Genomic DNA, 18,110 nt, shown 5'->3' on the forward strand with positions numbered 1-18,110 from the left:
TTGCAGCTTCAAAATGTCTTGATTCTTTCCTCTGTTTGTCCCGACCTTCTGGCTCATTTGCAATCAAATCTAGAGTTGACAGTTTACTGCGATCCGTGATTCCCTCCCACGCTTTTCCATGTCAGCCTCTCAGCCCCGCCCCAAGCGGGCAGGTGAAGACTTCACCCGTACACACCACGAGGACGAGGACGGCTCATCGACCAAGAAGCCTCGTTTTGATCTGCGAAACCCCTCTGCTCTTGCTCCTGATGCACTAGAAGAAGACGCAGTTCTAGATGCCGACGAAATCGGACGCCGAGGCCAACAAGTCCGCCGCAAAGCCGTCAACTTGGACGGTTACGACTCCGACAGTGAAAACGAGGGCTTCTCAGCGCGCATTGAGGCCAAGTCAAAAGCAGGCCGAGAGAAGCACGACGCTGAGGACGATGACATGTTTGCTGAATTGCAGGAGGATTTTGGGCCCGAGGAGATCGATGGCGATGAAGCAATGCGCAAAAACAAGAAGAACGTCCGGTTCCTGCGGGACGACGAGATAGAAGGACAGGTTGCCTCGTCCAAGAGTGGCGGGACGGTGCACGCAGATTTTACTAAGGGGGCGGACACAATCGAGGACGAGGAGGACGAAAGCGAAAGCGAGGTCGGGGATGAAGAGCGCGCTAGACCCGACGAGGAGCTGGATGAAGAACTGGGTGCGGGTGCGAAGAAGAAGCATGCACCACTCCTAGACGCTTTCAATATGCGCACCGAACAAGAAGAAGGTCGCTTCGATGACCAAGGAAACTATGTCCGAAAGGCAGCAGATCCCGACGCGGTCTACGACACGTGGCTGCAGGGGGTCTCTAAGAAGGACATCCGACGCGCCAGGGAAGCTGCAGAGAAGCGGGAGGAGGAGCGCAAGGAAAAAGAGCGGAAAGACGATAGTGTACTCACCGCGGATGTCTTGAGAACTCTAATCACCCATCTGGAACGAGGCGAGACGATCTTAGAAGCTCTGGCGAGAATAGGCAAGGGCGCTCAAAAGAAGCAAAAATGGCAGACCAGTCGCAATAAAAGCCGCAAGAAGCAGAGTGACGCTGCACCTGAGGATGCGGAGATGACAGAGGACGATCCAAAGGAAGTGGCCAGAAAGCAGGCTATTGAAGAGATCACCGGTGCTGCCGACATCCTCATGACCAGAGGGCAGGCAGAAATCTATGACACTGAACGTGAGATTCTTACAAGGCAGTACCGCCGCGAGACCGGCGAGGACTGGGTTGATCATCCGTCTGCAGACTCCTCCAACTCTGTGGAAGAATCCCCTGCGATGTGGGAGTTTCGGTGGTCCGATGCTCGTGACGGTGGAGTCATACATGGCCCATACGATGCTCCTACGATGGAGTCTTGGAGAAATGCAGGATATTTTGGGGAAGGAGTTGAGTTTCGCCAAACGAATGACGGCAGTCAGTGGAACAGTACGGCTACCTTTGTTTGAGACTGGCGTAACCAGTCTATGTCATGAGGCGAATATTGTATATGTAAATTAGCATCGTCGGATACCCGGGTTCTTGGGAATATTAATCTCATCATTATCATCCGAGCCTAGGCTAGGCTCACTTTTGACTAAAATCTGACCCTAAAATCAAAGTGCCCATACATTGACTTCTCAAAAAGCGCCGGCAATATCATACATCAAGCAATTGATGTGAAAACAACAAACAGATCAAGTCAAGTAGACGAGGGGGTGGCTGGATTACTCCCTGACTACACCATTCCATCTGCGACATCTGATCATTGAAAACAGATCCGTGCATGACCGTCTTTGCATAACTCCAAGAACGTCCTTAGGAAATCAACTCTATGACAGCTCCATGGCATCGCCATTTGTGGGGGCAGTGAAGCTCACTGCACCTTGATCGCCAATGAACCGCTGCTCATACGCGTTGACAAACTTGACGCTCCGAGCAGGGTCGTAGAATAGGCGATAGCTGCGCTGGACATCATCAATGCTGACTTCCTTCGCCTTGCGCTTCTGGCTGAGCAAATGAGATGTTGTGATGATGTTGCTGGCGTATCGCAGATTCGATTCTTGACCGATTTTCGTCAAAAGTGCCAAGGCATCGGGTGAGAGGTCGATCTCCTCTTCCTGAGCCCGAATGGCCAAGATCTGTCTGATCTCGTCCGCAGAGTAAGGCTGTGTGCTGACAATGACCACCCGGTCAAGGAAGTCCAAAGGCAATCCGTGCGGAGAGCTGTAGGTAGTGCCGCGAATCCGGGAGTGGCCACGGTTGCTGGCCATAATAACGATGGGTGCCAGTTCCGCCTCCAGAGCACGGTTGATGTATGAGAAACATTCGATATCCAGCATATGCACCTCATCAATGAACAGAACACCGGGAATAATCTCGGCCTTGCCTTCTTCCTTCCACTCAGCCACCTTGGTGTTGATCTGATCCCTGACCTCACTCCGGATCTCGCCCGTGTCACCGGAGAAGAGGGCCAAGAAGCCCTGTGACCGCGAATTGATGACATCGATTTCGTGCAGGCTAACAGTGTGTACGATCTCCTTGCGAACCTGAAGCTCACCCTCAGGACATTGCACGAATTTGGTGTCGGCGCCCATGGCATCATAATCCCGGGAGCGTGCGTAAGAACGTCCTAACTTGGTGATTTTGCCGGACGACTTGTCGATAGAAATGATGTCTCCTGCCATCACTCTCTCCTTGGTCATCGAGTCGATCATCTTCGTTCCCATGTCATAGATTGTCTCCATATCCGTTGTCTTGATTGTGAGCTTTCCTTGTTTGTTTCCCTGGACAAGTCAGCATCGACATGTTGCGCCAAGCATTGGATCAGATGAGATCGAAGTGAGTGCTGGATGAAGTCTTGAATCACGGTTTGTGAGAGATCTACTTACACCGGTCACACTTCTATCGATCTGAATCTCCACAACTTCGCCCTCAATTATTTCGCTTTCCTCCTTGATGCGAACCCCAATAGACTTCCGGAAAGCTTGGGTGAGAGCCTCCGTCTTGGACATCTCCATCGAGAAGATTTCGGAAGAAGCGAGCATGGTGAAAGGAACATCGGGTCCAAGAGACTGAGCCATACCCATGGCGATGGCTGTTTTACCCGTGCTGGGAGGCCCTGCGATCAACACAGCTCGACCAGCGATTTTGCCTTCCTTCACCATCTGCAGAATGACAGCGGCAGCCTTCCGGGCCTTTTCCTGACCCACAAGACCCTGGGAGGAAGCTCTGGGCTGCAAAGAGTCGATATCAACACCGAGGCCACGAATATGCGAATGAGCAGCAATGAGGTTCAAACCCCGGAGCTCCTTGGTCTCCGCAACGGTAGAAATTGGCTGTCGGCAGTCAGCAATGGGAGGGAGTTAACTAGGATTAGAGAAGGTGTTTGAGGTCAACTCACGGCAGCCATCGCAACTACTTGCAAACACGAAAAAATTTTCCTGTGGACAAGTGACAAGTAGCAAGTGAATTCGATGTGCCAGCCCAAAACTGGTCTGCAGGCGTCGCGGAAATGCAGATTGAATGGAAGAGCTGCGCAGGGCAGAATCGGCCAAGCCCACAGAATACCGCCCGGTACACCGCCCGGCAGAAAACTGTCGTTCGCGCCGGGACCGTGCCTCTGAGATTTGTGGCGGCCGACAAGAGATGGCACTATAGACCAAGTGAATGATGGGCCAACGATCCAACTGTTCACTGGGTCAGTCTCGGCTGCTTCACGCGTCGATCCCGCTGCTTGTTGCCCCGCTTTGTTGTTCTGTTTATCGCATCCATGACAACTGGTATACAGGGCACCAGGATCCATGAACGTAAGCAAGTTACCTTTTCTGGTTTTGTCTTGTACCAACTTCCCTGTAACCTCCCAACTGTGATGTTTACCCTCAATGATCGCTCTTTCCATATTATCTCCCGCAACATGGGTTCAGTTGAGTAGAAAGGTCATCGATTTACCAAGATCACTCGACAGTTTTTCCCCAAAAACTTGACAAGTTGCCATGGAACCAGAGACCTCACCCTCACGCGACCCCCGCCTGGTTCGCTCTTTCAGACCAACTGCTACCCGCACATTGTCCGAGACTCACTCGCGACTCAGTGCACAGCACTTAAGCACCCACTCAGTTACTGAACCGAATACTTCCAATCCCGACCACCTAATACGCGGTGTCTCCGACCTGGTCCAAGCCGCAATCCTCGCTGCCAATAGCAAGTCGGAGAGAGACCGATTACAGAAAAGAAAGGAGGCTACCGCGACATTATGCACAAAAGCCAAAAGCTTCAACAATTTTCCATCGACTGCGGCTTTCTTCCAAAAATCTCAAGCAGATGAGGACACGGAGCTCACACGTGTTGAGGAGGCCCTCAAGAGGCATAATGCTACTTACCAACAGCGCGAAAATGCTTTGCGGCTCACACTCGGCTCGTCCATCTTCGATACGAGTAGATCCGAACAGACTAACCACTTGCAGCGCGAAGTTCAGACAGCAAGAAGCGATTTGGGCAGCGCCAGGGCTGAGATCACCAAGCTGCGAGACTATAATGTGACTCTCGAGCACAAATTAAAAGAGCTCCAAGACCGCGTGACCCGGACAGAGAAAGCTTCTTCGGATTATGCAAGCACATTACAAAGGCATGCAAAGCATAATACGGAAACGATTGAGCGCATTGTGCACCTCCGCTCAGCTTTGAACAAACGATCAGAGTCCTTGCCTCCGAAAGATCAGATCGATAAATTACTATCCTCAATCTCTGATGTGGGCGGTAGACTGGAGTCTCTTGAGACCAAGAACAAACAAGACATAGAGGAGTATCGGGACTTGCTGGATAATCTGCGTCGTGACTATGACGACAAGTTTGCCCGCTTTCTGGCGGACCAAATGACACGCTATCATTCTCATTTGGATTCCATGGAAAACAGGCTTGCACAGGGCTCGGTACTCAGCGAAAAAACCCAGCTGCAACAGATCAAAGATACTAAATATCATAGCCTTACCGAGCGGATGGACAAGCTTCAGGAACTACAGGCAATGAAAGATGATCTTGCGATGTCTGAAATGGAAGAGCTCAAAAACCACCTAAAAACCCACCTGGAACAAAGCAAGGTGGATATTTCCAAAATCAAAAGTGAGAACAGCCAACTCTGTGACGAACTCAAGATTTTCTTCAACAAAGACAAATCAAATTCGAATGGACGAATCACAGCACTCGAGACAGCACTGCATACCGCAGAGCAGAACTTTGAGAGTGTTAAAATAGGTCTACATTCACTTGAGATGCGCTACAACAATCTGTCAACCGGGCCGCTAGTTAGGAGTATGGCACAAGCTATGCAAGAAATGTACCCCGGTGCAGCACAGATGATAGACAGGATGAAGCTGCTAACAAAGCAATTCGAGCAACGGTTACCTCAACTTGATGCGAAGATAGAGAATTTGGAAAAAGACCTGGGTTCTCGGTCAAACAGTACCCTCCAAAAACAGAATCACCTAGCTCAGCAAGTCGAGACCTTGGTCAAGCAACACGAGGCTTTGTCGCAGTCGCTGGCGCCTTTGCGAAGTCCATCCACCGGAGAAATCTCGAACACGAATGTTCCGTCAGGCCGTCTGCGAGCGGTGCAAGATGAAGTCAAGGAGCTCGCATCTGCCATCAGCAGTTATGTAGAATCAAGGAAAACGGAGGTCGAATCATTGGTCCAAAAAATGGAAGAAGAGCGAGATTCTCTGAGAAGTCAGAGCCAGGTTCTCACCGAGGAATTGGCGAGTTTAAGCGCACAAGTCACCAAAGTCCATGAGACCATGAGGGCCGATATCAAAAGGTTGAAGTCTTATCCTGCTGAGATCCAGACTCATCAATACGAAATCCGGCAGCTCCAACAAGCTACGTCGACCAAATGGGAAGATTTGGCCGCGAAGGTCAAAAAATTGGAAGAGTCTGCGAATCGATTCCTGCCTATCCGCGAAGGTTCGGAAACATCGTCTCAGCCACTACATCCTGCCGTAACAAATTCGGTGCAGGGCTCGGGCAGCTTACTAGGCTCAGTGCGGGACAGGAAGCGACCTCGTGTATCTGCGGTTTCTGACGGTGAAAGAGGAAGTCAGTCACGCGCTAGCTCGCCGTATTCCTTCTCATCCCAGGTTGGGCTGGACTCAACACCGAATTCTGAGAGCAAGAAAGTGCTCAAGAAAGCCAAGAAGAAACGCCGGCGGCAGACTGAGGAGGCTATTATCGTCGACTAAAGTTGGAAGGGACCAGACCAGACAGTCGCAGGTACCTTACCATTATAGCTCGACGACAGCTCTCAGCGTTTCGGCTTATTATGAATGTGACAAACGCAGCCCCCACCAGACTTTTTGATTTTCGCTGGATACCTCTCGGGTTACATTTAATTTCCTTTCTCATTCGTTTTGTGTTTTGGTGAGACTCTCAGAAGCCAAACTCATTCTCATAACTTCTGTCATTATTCCTAGGTTCCGGTTGAACCGGACCTAGTTAGCCCCTATTTGATCCTAGTTGATGCCTGGTCGATGCACAGTATGAAAGCAACGGATGTCTGCACAGTACATGCGCATGTCCTTGGGACTGCGCTTGCTCAGGTCTTCCTGGACATGGTGAATAGCACAGGCGTTTCCGGCCAGCGAATTGAATCTGAATTGTATGTCTTTACATTGTTTGGTAGCCAGTAACGTTCAAAACTGCGGTGATGTACACGAGGTGAATGTTAATATATACAATCGACCCGACTGCTGGCTTGGTGAGCTCCCGTCTGACCCTGCGTACTCTACGACCCATTTTGACTTAACTCAGCCTACTTCGCTGTGAAAGGCGAGACCTATGTGTCCCTCCAGTTTTCGAATCATGACCTCTATGCACTATAAACATACGCAATACTGATCGACCCTAAGTTACTGGCCTCAGCTGGATGTGTGATGCATGCCCGCCAGTCGGCACCATTCCCAAAACTTCCCCGACCACCCCGATCATCCCCATCACCCCACCATCCCACACCCCACGCTGACTCACCCTCCTCTCCACAGAGGTCCAAGCACCGAAGCTGGAAAGACTGCAACACCTCAATAGTTCGACATCCTTCGAGAAACCACAACAGGCAGCCGCATAATGCTTGAATGACCCCCTTACGAAGCTTGATCACAATAGTACCGTACAATTCGACCACCAGTCATATACTTTATATCCCCTCTCATTTTCAGATTCAGTCTTGAGGCACAAGTTCAGAAATCCCAAGAGGCTATGCGCATGTTTTAGGAAATGACAGGCACTGCTGGAGGGTTGAGGAAACTTCCGGCGGAAAATCTCATACCCATCCGCAAACCAGTAGGTGGGCAAAAGAGCTTGAGCTTGAGCCTGCGGAGGGCGGAGGGATAACGGAACCAACCAACCAAACCTCAGGCGATCAACATCAGCAACTCTTCTCGCCTGCTTTGCAATATCCAGATCCATGCTCATAGTATCAAACCACCTCATGAATTCCACATCATATGATTCAAGTTGACCCTTCATAGTAAGTGAAAGGGAACACAGTCAAATGAGAAGCATTCCCCATTGCCGGTAGTTCTTCCCGAGCCCGCCAACAACATCCCGAGAAGTTGTTTGATCGGGCAGCCGGTCCGGCGCTAAAAACCATGTAAGCGTGGCCTGACTGCCACTGCCATGGCCCTTCCTTTCGCTTTGCCGATGTTAGGTGGTTTGATGCCGGTTGAGGGTCGGCAGGAAAAAAACCCACGCCTGGAGTACTCCGGGAGAAGTCAATTAAATTTTATCCTTTGTAGTCTACGACAGATAAAACTGGATGGTACTATCTATCTAATGCTGGCTTAAGGTCCCCCGATCTTTTCCTATAAGGCTCCGGGATAAAGTCTTTTCTCCCCTCCTCCGTTTTTCTTCTTTCCCTCCCCTTGGGATTTTATTTCTTTTATCCGCCTAGCACGTGTATATCGTTGATTCTATGGGAATAACATCAAAGTTCGATATTTTCTTTTTCATTCACTCTATGAAGGAGAATGACTTTGACTTCCATTCTCTTCGTGATGCTCTATGGTGATTCCATTCCTTGTTCGTTGCCTATCTATGCTCTATTTACAAATTCTCGCCCAACCCTGCAGTTCGCGAGGATTGGCCTTCGAGATCCAATCTATATCTAACCTTCTAAGCTTCTAGCGTTTCAATATTCAATATTCCGCAAGTCATGCCGTTGAGAGTCGTGTCCGGTATAGCCAAAGAATGATCGAGACGATTTACTCGCCCGTGGCCGGACGCCAGGATCGTCCTTGCCAGTGAACGAGAGCGATCGGAATGAAACTGACACCCATGATGAGAGCGGCGCATACTCCAGCACTGGCGGCAACTCCCACGTGTTCGAACATGGATGGGAACCTGGACAGCCTCGGTTAGTACATGTGTGCGCAGCAACAGAAGAATGACCATGGTTGCGACCTACCAAAACGGACCCAAGAACCCCCAGATTTGACGGACGAACGTGATGAAAACTCCGATGCTGGCCGCCTCGGTGTGATAACAGTCTACGGCATATGTGATGAGAACGGTGGTTACGATCTGGTTGCCAGCGGCACAGATGGCAATGCCAATGATAGGCCGGATGTTCCAGTGTCCCTCCTTGGACTGCTCGGTGCAAACCAGGAATACAACGAGACCCACGATTGAGCAGAGGAAGCCGATATAACTGAGCCACAGGCGATGCTCGGGCTGAGGCTTGCGTTGGATTTTCTTTTCGCGCAGTCTCATCCAACGGTCGGACAAGACACCGCCCAGCTGTTCACCGATGAGGGAGCCAACGATGGGGCCAAGGAACTGGAGACCCAATTGCTCGGCGTTCAGGTCAAACTTGGTCTGCAGCAAGGCCGGAACTTCAACCGTGGTCATGACGTTACTCAAACAGAAGATCATGGCGTACGCAGCTGCTGGGATGGCAACGCAAGGGTGCGTGAACATGCCCAGCGGTCTAATGAATTCCCATGGCGACAAAGGTGTGGGGTCAATCCGTCGCAGCTGAACGTACTCTCGCACCCAAGCGGGCTTACTGGCGTCATAATCACCCCCAACATACCGCGTTTCCGGGCCAAAGAAGAGGTATAAGACAAATTGACCTCCGTTGATCTGATTGATGCGAAATGGAATGTGTCAGCCATCCGCCAATCGTCTCCATGAGCTTCATGCGATCATTGAGAAACTTACAATGGCCAAAATCCAGTAGATCCATTGGTAACCTATCCGATACGTAACGAAACCGAAGATGAAAGGACCGCTCGGAATACCCAGAGTGAGCAACAGTGTCCAGATCCCCATGTACCGGGCGCGGTCTTTCTTGAATGTTGTCTCCATCACTACAGCACTTCCGATAGCTTCCGCGTCTGTTAGCTTGTCTGGTTTCTCTTATATTGGAGCGATGCTAGCAAGCTTACCCGACGCTGGAGAGATGAAGAACGCTTGCAGGGCACGACAGACCGCAAGAGACGAATAACTCGTGCTTTCAGCACACCCTACATTGCAGACGAGACTGCAGATCAGGGATAGCAAAAAGACTGGGCGACGGCCCCAGCGGTTCGACAGGGGTTTCCAAATCAAAGGAGCCACGCCTAGGACTGCAATCTGGATGGATGTCATGTAACTGGCATCGTTGATAGAAACACCGTACTCGGTCGATATCCTGGACGTCATTTAGTAATCCGGATGTCTTCGGACCGGTGGGATACTTACGTCTCATAGGCGGGGATGATGCCAGCAGCAGCAAAAGTTCCCATGCACGCGTGGAATGCAACTAGAAGAAGGTTGGCGATTTTCTGCACGTCAACTATCCCGTCAGCCGAGGGTTCACTCATGGCCAGATGCCAGTCAATGGCGGGATGTTAACCTTCCATGATGGCCAGTTATAGGGATCTGCGGGATCCATGCTAGGCATAGGGTCGAGCTCCAACGTGCCATGGCGTTCGAGGAGATAATCACGATGGGCTTTGGAGAGACGTGATGCTGCAATATCGGCATACGTTGAAGGGATCCCAGACTCGGTGCTTTCTACAAAGTCGACATCCTCTTTGGCAGGTGTAGAAGGGTCAACAGCCGTTCGAGACGGCTGCATCTCGTGTGACCCAGTCATCTCAATGGGAGACCCTATGTCCAGGATAAGGAGAAGTTTGGGCAGTTGATTTGGTGTTGAAGAGTATCGGTCACTGGATTCTTGAGATTGAACGATGGGCGACGGGTGATAAAGAGAGTGAAAGGGCCATTTGCTGAGGCCTACAAGGAATGTGCCAGGATTTCACAGGATTATGCGAACAGTTCACGGTACTCCTGTCAGAGGGGAGGAATTCAGGGCGAGGGTCCACGCAGTCTGGGACTTCGACCTATCGCTGGGATCAGCAAATCTCCTCCCCGGGGCAAAGCCAATTGAGTGACGAGTCCCGCTTACTACTGGGGCAAGTATTGGGGGATATGCGGAGGGGAATCCACAGAGTGGCGAGTCGCAGTAACGGCAATGGGCGACTCGGTCTGTCACCCTCGAAGTGCGGCATCGTTAATTGGTTGGACCGAACAACTGAGTGTGCTATCAGGTCCAAAGCATAACCGAGGACCCGATCCCGGGTTTTCCGGAGAACCCCAAACCCAACTTCACAAGGCCTTTCTCCAGCGAGGGGCCCATTAGGTCATACCGGGACGGGAAAAGTCCTTTGGAGTGAATGCCGACCTGAGTGGGAGGAGTCATGGGCAAATGTGTTGATTAGCCTTCTGATCTCGGCTAATCCTTCTTCGGGACGCCTTTGGTTTCCACCAAGAATAAAATACTCCGCATTTCTGATCCATTCAGCTTCGAACCAGAGGCAGGATCGGGGTCTGCACTACGATGATGGTGGTGATGATCATGGCAGTGGTGGCAGACAACAAGTCGATCAAATTGGCCCCGGTAGGTGTGAGTATTTCTGGAGGGAAAGAGAAATTGTGGGGTGTGGTACCTGCGAGTTTGGCCGGAAGAGAACTCCACGCACCTATGCAGCGGCTGCTAGCATGGATGTAAGGGGGTCATGCAGTCTCGACCTTTTTTTTTTGATTTCGCATCAATCTCGTCCAGGGCAGTCTAACTGACCAGCTAGTGTTCCGTAATTGAATTAGTAATGACGAAGAGTCATGAGGATGGACTTATCGCAACTTGGGGAAGAGATGGAGAAGCGAAGAGTGGAAAGTATGGAGAAGCCAATCTGGAGTCTGGAGTTAGCCGATTACTAGTTTGTACTGTTCGTTTCCATCGGTAAGTGAGGACGGGATTGCTCTTGAAGCAGAGATCCCGAGGTCTGGTAGAATGGCCGCAATACCGTACGGTATCAGACCGGTACTGCACATACTATACCTCTCCACGTGCCTTGCTCAGTTGGGAAAGGTCAGTTTGCTTGTTTGCCACTTTCTTCGCTCCCTCACCGTCTGCCCCACACTTTTTCCACTCCGCGCCCCCCAACCCAAACCACAAAAATAAACCTGCATCTGGATGCTATATTCTTTCTCTCCACGATCGATCATCTCTATCCCTGCTCCAAGGTCTCTCTAGTCTCTCGTCGTCATACTATTGTTGTGCAAGGGCTAGCTCCTTCGACTACCTTAGTTGATTGTTGCTGCCTACTCAATTGTGGGTGCAGATGTGATACAGCATATCTTAGTTACTCTGCGCTGCCTGGGCTGCTACCAAGCAATTTCTTCCACAATCCCCCTCATCCCCCCGCCCGGCCATTATGCCACAAACCACATCCACATCCACATCCTCGCCCACTGCCACTACACCCACGACCAAGGCCTTGGTATGTCGTGTTTGTGAGAAGGGCTTCTCCAAGGCTGAACACCTGAGGGTATTTACTCCCTAGGATCTCGTATCTTGAAGGTCTTTTTGTAGTGGAATGATTATAGCTAATTCTAGTATGTAGAGACACGAACGATGTCGTAAGCACCCCTGACTCAAGCCGAACTGGCATACAATGGGTGGCATCATGCGTTCCTATGAACTCTTGGCCTGCAATATGTTCGCTTGTTCATCACACGTGCAGCCTTGTCTTCTCGAGTGTGTGCTAACGTCAGAGTTCACAAGATACGGGATCGAAGCCTTTTGTCTGCAAAGAATGCCGACGTCCTTTTGCACGCCAGGACGCTCTTACTCGGCATGAAAAGCTTCACGTCCGTGCTACAAATGCCAAGCAGGCTCAAGTACAACAGTCCGCCGTGCATGTGCCACCGCAGGCGTCGCCTCTGGATGCTCTAGCCTGGGACACCCACCGAACTACTGCACCCGGGGTGGTGTCGTCGTCGACACCCAATAATGCCTGGGAGACAACACAAGCGGAGTCACAGCCCGGCCTACAGCATGCAGCCTCCGATCTCGACTTCACATTAATATGGCCTGATTCCGAGAATCTGTTTCAAAGCATCATGGCTTGTGATACGACTGATCAGTGGCAGATGCCACTTGGTGCTCTGCCCTTTCCACCTGTTGTGCAGGATGTAAATGGGATGAACTTTGGTTCGCCAAACTCCTTCGACGACAGAGGTTCATCTATAGGCGCTATCCCATCAGGTGGTAGCCACCAGGCTGTGCGAGATGTTACAGAAATGGTTACAAGCTCGGTGAGGATATCCGATCCCATTCATTTTTACTCGAAGCTGATCAATTAAACCATGACTGATAGTCATCGAGCGTGACAGCCGCCATCAAAGCGACTTCAATAACATCGGTCTTCCTGGACGAGTGCCTTCACATGTTCTTTGTGCGATTCATACCCACTTTTCCCATTCTGCACCGAGCAACATTTGTCTTCCGGGAATGCACACATCCCTTGCTACTCAACGCTATGGCACTTGGGTCCCTGTACTTAGGCCCCAAGGATTCCGTAGCAAAGGGAGAGGCGCTATGGCGCCTGGCCCATACGGCTATTGCTACTTCTGTAAGCCGTGCTTTTGCATGACGAAGGAGATCTTGCTCACAAAGCTGTAGTGGCAGTCCTTGATCACACATAGTGGTCCATATGATGCTTGCAAAGGAGTTCAGCTCCTACTTACCGCTCTTTTGGGACAAATATATGGTGCTCTGTCTAAGGTATGTGGCCCAACTGGCTTTTATTCAAAGTGATCTATGATTGACCGGTTGTTACTAGAATCGAGTGATCCGTACCACAAGCCAGGTCTTTCGCCCGCTCGGTTTCTTCTGGGCAAGGCATTGCGGTATGCTAGACTGCGAGCCTTTTTCAATGGAGAGCGTGCCATTCCCCAGCGCACCGAATAGTGAGAAGGAAAATAGGTGGCGGACATGGGCAGCCAGGGAGATTCAACAACGTGCATTACTTGCCTACCACATTCTAGACGGACTGGTTGCGCAGATGTCTGGAGATGGCGCATCCACACGGCACGTTGCCAATCCACTCATTCTGCCCAGCAGTGAAGCTGCTTTCGATGCCAGTAGTGTGGATGAGTGGATTTCTACCATGCGGACTCAAAGATCGGAGCAGCCTTCATTCCGACTGGTCTTCCGCTCCCTTTTCCCTCCTATCGGCAGTTTCCGCCCACTAGATTATCAGTTCTCAGCCTTCGCCCTACGGGTCGTTCTAGAAGGGTTGCAGTCTTTGGTCTCAGATTCCGACGAAAGCGATCTGGCGGCTGTCGGTGTTCCTGGCCGCTCTGACGTGCGTAGGGCGCTAGCTCAGGTGCATGAGACCATCACCATGAGCATCCACCTTTCGGCCCCGGAAAGACTCGAGGTCCTCCTCCGCTGGCACACAATCTGCCTGGACACGATGATCAACTCCACCATTCTTTGCAGACATGTTTGCTCTCGCTACGATATCACACAGCATGTCTCCGGCGGCTCTCGGACAATGAGACCGGGGTTCGATATGGTCAAATGGGTCAACACTGAAGATGCTCGTCGCGCATTGCTGCACGCGATTGCGATCCAGGATATTGTCGAGCAGTTGCCAAGGGGGCGTGCTCATGTTATTCACATGCCCAGCTCCCTGTTCTCTGCAACGACGATTTACGTTGTTTTCTCGCTCGCCGGGGTGACCAATATCCACCTTCCTCGTACTATTGTCTGGCAAGACGCTTTGCTCTCGAGGGCTGATCTGAACCTTGGATGTGACACCCTCCGCCCCTCGACTGGGTCAGAGACTCGCCGTTTTGTGGAGGAGGGTCGAACCGACTCTCCTCCAGGAATGGGGGCGGTGCGCAATTTGCTGTATGAGATGAACTCGTTACAGAAGTTGTTCCGCTGCTTGTTTTCTCAGTGGGGCATCGCTCACGACATGGAGGAAATCATCGATCAATGGATCACTCTTTGCCATTGATTGCCTTTGCCAGTGTGTTTACGACCTCGCGGGCGTCTCCTTCGTTTGATCTCATGAGATCTCTCGGGTCTTCAGCACAAACAACACAACCTCCCTTATTTATTCTCAACACTTTCAATTAATCAGGGAGGAAAGCACTCTGAGCAATTCATGCATTTTGGTGTATTCATCGCATCGATGCCTCTTGCGACCAAGAGCTTCTACTGGCACATTCCGTCCACATGGTCCCATTCAGGCCAAGGTACCACGAAAGCTCGAGACAGCTATTCACAGGGTATCAGACATTAGGGAGAGGTTGCAGTGAGTAACACTTTGAATATGCTGCAGCGCAGTGCTTCCATATAAATACTCACTACCAGACGTGCGGTGAGAACGCACCTGGGCTCATAATCGACTACCTCACGATTTACCCTATCCCCTCCTTTTGGGTCAAGCGCAAGGCGGGGAAGCAAAACGCAAACCCAACCTTAACCACACGTCTCCGAAGTTATGATGCCACGCTAGCATGTCCGCCTGAGGTTGCTACTGTGTCGCCCGGTTGATCTTGGTATTGTCTTTCTAGCTTTCGCAAAGTAGAATCACTGCCCAGCTATGGCTTGGTACTTGTTCAGACCCAGTATGATGGGCTTTGTGTCAGATTGGTTGTCTAGCCGTGAAGTTTGTATGGTCAACATCAATGACAATCACTGGCTCTTCAATTTCGCGCGGGGCTGATCGAGATAAAGGCTCTTCATCGTGTTAGAAGGCCCCGCGTGTCAGAGCAGCTGAGCAGCTTTTTTTTTTTCTTTTCTTTTTTCCAACGTAAGTCTCGTTGGCTTTTCTGTTTGTTCTCATCCATCTCGCAGGAGAAACTGAAATCTAGCTCCAGATACCCTGAGACATGCAGCAAGAACCTCGAGGACGTAAAAGAGATGTTCAGTGAGGGCGGAGGCCAGGGCACACTAAACCGGGATATTCTTCGAACTTGGACCAAAGATCGAGAAAACCCCGATACCCCGATGAGAACCTCCTTAATGCCAACATTGCTACTCGAACTACAGAACCTTGCAAAATCATGCCACCACTCATGGGAACATTACTAGCAAGTCGGATCGGTGAAATTAAGTCCAAGTCCGATAATTACCTCATTCTGATCAGTCTATGGGGTAGGTATGCATGCTATGCTATATATGCAACTGAAATCCAAAACAAACGATGCCCAGATTTTGAACCATAACGAAAACATCAAGGATAATCGTAAACGACGCAAAGCCAATGCTCAAGCTGCAAGGAAATGGGTATCTCTAGGCAATTTGATGCTCATGAGAACAGATGAAAGGTAAATGCGAGGAACAATGCAAAGAGGGTAAACCGACAACGTCAAAGACAGAGAGCCACCCATTTGAAATGCAAATTAGGAAATGAGAAAAAAAGTAGCGTGCTGAAACGGTGAATCAAGCTAAGTCAAAGTCAGGTATAGACGTAAAGAAACCTCATATCACTCAATCATCATGAAGGTATATATGTACGAATGTCGTATGTGTGTATCGATATGTCGATCGATTTTAGTTCGTGTTCGTGGCTGCACGTTCTGCAGCAGATGCCTTGTCGATGCGCAACAAGGCCCGGGCAACAGACATGCCCACGTCCTTGAAAAGATCATTAATGATCGACTCGCACGCTCCCGGAAACCCCGGCGGCTTGGTCTCCTGTCGTCCCATACCCGGGGAGATTCGGTCGATAATCTTGCCGAAGGTGAACTCAATACATTCTTCGATCATCTTCATCTTGTGGCGGAACACCAGTAACGACTTGTCCACGGATCCACCAATGGCCGTGTTCAAGGCAGCCGCATTGCCATCGGGGTACGCGCGAAGACGTTGAGCGGGACGGTCGCAGGCGCCCTCATCATCAGCATCCCGATGTCTCTTGAGAGGATTGTGACCCAGAGAGGACTGATGGAGAGCCATAGACGATGACCGCGGAGCCATGGCCTGCGAGGGGGAGCTGGTTCTTTCCTCCGCCAAACGCTGGGCAGTTGTTTGACCGAGGCGGTCCCCGACTCCCAAGAGCGACCGGTGCGTTTGCTGCGGGGTGGTATCTCGGCTTATTGGGCGAGCGAAGGCAGCGAATACATCACTCCGTGTTCGCACTGGAGCGGCGGCGATCTTCGGTTCTTCGCCCCACATCGCCATCTGTTCCATCTCCTCCGGGGGTGGGAGATTCCGGAGCCAGGTATATACCCGGTTCATGGTGACCACCATATCGTGTTCGGGGAGGGTAATCCGCGCCGCGGGCTGGGCCGTGGTAGTCTCCTTGTGCACGGGTGCAGCGACCGGAGCAACGGGCTTGGGCTTGGTCCGCACTTCCTCGGCCAGGCGGTTCTCAGTGTACTTGGCCCGGTCAATGTCGCTGATCCAATGGTTCAACAGGCCGAGGACTTCCTTGGGAATGTCGATAGTCGGATGGGGGCGACCTTGTCGGAAGGAATCGTAATAAGCGGAGCGTTTGGCGACGTAGGTGTAGATGCGACGACGACAGGATTGCCAGGAGTAGCGACGGCCGGTCCGCATCTCGAGGGTGTTGGCGATCTTGATCCAGAAACTCTTTGGGTAGGCGTGGGCATCGTAATCATCCATGGAGGCGGCACATAGTTTGACAAGACATACTTGCTCGGGAATGGTGAGTTGTTTGCCGCGACCGGGGTGGGTGGGTTCCATGGGCAGAATGGGTTTGTCGACCGAGGTGGATTGAGTGGATTGAGAGAGGGACTGCGAGGGCGAATCTTTATTCATGATCAGGGCAGTAGCGGTGGCGGTAGCGGTGATGGTGGTGGTGGTGGTGGTGATAGGGAGAGTGATGGGGTCGGGCTTGATGGCGGCCGAGGACTGCGAGGGGTTGATGATAATCTGAGATTGCGGTGTGCTTCTTCCCCATAAGGAGTGATCGGGCCGCACGGGGTTCAGGACCGTAGTTCCGGAATACTCCATTTCGGAGAGATTGATTTGGTAAGATTGATCTCTTCTCAAAAAGACACACACCGCACCAAGCACATACACACGCACACAATATCCTTGGAGAAGTGAGGGGAGGGCAGAATGGCCCCTGATGGGAGGGGAAGGGAAGAAAAGGAGAAGAGGAGGGAGGGAGAAAGGATGGAGGATGAGAAAGGGAAAGGGAAAAGGAAAAACTAGAGGGAAGGATCAGGAGATTTCCAGTTTGGCCGCCGCCGCTTTCCCCAAACGAAATTACATGAAATGGAAACCGAATAAATGGAATAAATAATAATAATAATTAATGCCTGAAAGCAAAAGCAAACCTAAGGACGGAGGCAGAGGCAGAGGCAGAGGCAAAAAGTAGCAAAAGCCGAGCGGCGAAAACCGCGCCGCGTCCGCGTCAGCCCACGTGATCGGCGGTCGGCAGGTTGAATTTGATGGTTTTTTGATGACTTCGAGGGTCAAGTTGGGTCGAAATCAACCGATCTCTTAATTAACTTACTTATTGTCCGGACTTAAGGGAACCGGACAAGCACTCAATCAGAAGGCAGCGTCGCATCTTTTCTTATTATCGAGTGGTATAATGATGGACCTAACGGCCTGACCGGTTGTGTTCCGACGCCCCCTCCCCACCTTCAGAAAGCTTCATGCACAAAGAGCCGTCCTACTCCGACTACAGTAGTACTGTACTCTGCACATACAGTGCACACATCACACATCATATAACCTGTTTGGGAAATCCCATTGTTGTCTCGGCTTATCGCTGGATTGTTGCCTCGCATCGAAGTCCT

The 18,110-nt window shown here is 51.1% G+C and overlaps 6 protein-coding genes across 6 annotated transcripts; 3 read left to right on the forward strand and 3 right to left on the reverse strand.

Annotated features, from left to right (window-relative positions):
- Nucleotides 1-118: 118 nt before the first annotated feature.
- ASPACDRAFT_26842 (GYF domain-containing protein) lies at nt 119-1,471 on the forward strand (the record flags this gene model as incomplete). Its single annotated transcript, XM_020199451.1, has 1 exon — nt 119-1,471. One exon carries the CDS (start codon nt 119-121, stop codon nt 1,469-1,471), a length of 1,353 nt encoding a protein of 450 aa, XP_020057470.1.
- A 363-nt stretch (nt 1,472-1,834) lies between these two features.
- rvb2 (RuvB family ATP-dependent DNA helicase reptin) lies at nt 1,835-3,414 on the reverse strand (the record flags this gene model as incomplete). The annotated part of the gene is made up of 3 exons (XM_020203503.1): nt 1,835-2,788; nt 2,894-3,340; nt 3,406-3,414. The coding sequence occupies 3 exons, from the start codon at nt 3,412-3,414 to the stop codon at nt 1,835-1,837; spliced, it is 1,410 nt and encodes a 469-aa protein (XP_020057471.1).
- A 583-nt stretch (nt 3,415-3,997) lies between these two features.
- Nucleotides 3,998-6,235, forward strand: ASPACDRAFT_42634 (uncharacterized protein; the record flags this gene model as incomplete). The annotated part of the gene is made up of 1 exon (XM_020201127.1): nt 3,998-6,235. The coding sequence occupies one exon, from the start codon at nt 3,998-4,000 to the stop codon at nt 6,233-6,235; it is 2,238 nt and encodes a 745-aa protein (XP_020057472.1).
- Nucleotides 6,236-8,251: 2,016 nt separating this feature from the next.
- On the reverse strand, nt 8,252-10,128 carry ASPACDRAFT_27073 (putative MFS transporter; the record flags this gene model as incomplete). The annotated part of the gene is made up of 6 exons (XM_020199465.1): nt 8,252-8,390; nt 8,455-9,131; nt 9,210-9,376; nt 9,437-9,681; nt 9,732-9,814; nt 9,886-10,128. The coding sequence occupies 6 exons, from the start codon at nt 10,126-10,128 to the stop codon at nt 8,252-8,254; spliced, it is 1,554 nt and encodes a 517-aa protein (XP_020057473.1).
- A 1,621-nt stretch (nt 10,129-11,749) lies between these two features.
- Nucleotides 11,750-14,344, forward strand: ASPACDRAFT_51896 (C2H2 type zinc finger domain protein; the record flags this gene model as incomplete). Its single annotated transcript, XM_020202538.1, has 5 exons — nt 11,750-11,863; nt 12,114-12,632; nt 12,695-12,949; nt 13,000-13,101; nt 13,160-14,344. 5 exons carry the CDS (start codon nt 11,750-11,752, stop codon nt 14,342-14,344), a joined length of 2,175 nt encoding a protein of 724 aa, XP_020057474.1.
- A 1,525-nt stretch (nt 14,345-15,869) lies between these two features.
- Nucleotides 15,870-17,141, reverse strand: ASPACDRAFT_117971 (uncharacterized protein). The gene has a single exon (XM_020196116.1). It carries the CDS (start codon nt 17,116-17,118, stop codon nt 15,889-15,891), a length of 1,230 nt encoding a protein of 409 aa, XP_020057475.1. The 5' UTR covers nt 17,119-17,141; the 3' UTR covers nt 15,870-15,888.
- Nucleotides 17,142-18,110: the final 969 nt, after the last annotated feature.

This window comes from Aspergillus aculeatus, assembly GCF_001890905.1.
Source record: "Aspergillus aculeatus ATCC 16872 unplaced genomic scaffold ASPACscaffold_6, whole genome shotgun sequence".
Lineage (NCBI taxonomy): Eukaryota > Fungi > Ascomycota > Eurotiomycetes > Eurotiales > Aspergillaceae > Aspergillus > Aspergillus aculeatus.

Excerpts from the sequence above, each read along its gene's own strand:
- ASPACDRAFT_117971 (XM_020196116.1), bottom strand. The coding sequence starts at position 17,118 with ATGAATAAAGATTCGCCCTCGCAGTCCCTCTCTCAATCCACTCAATCC.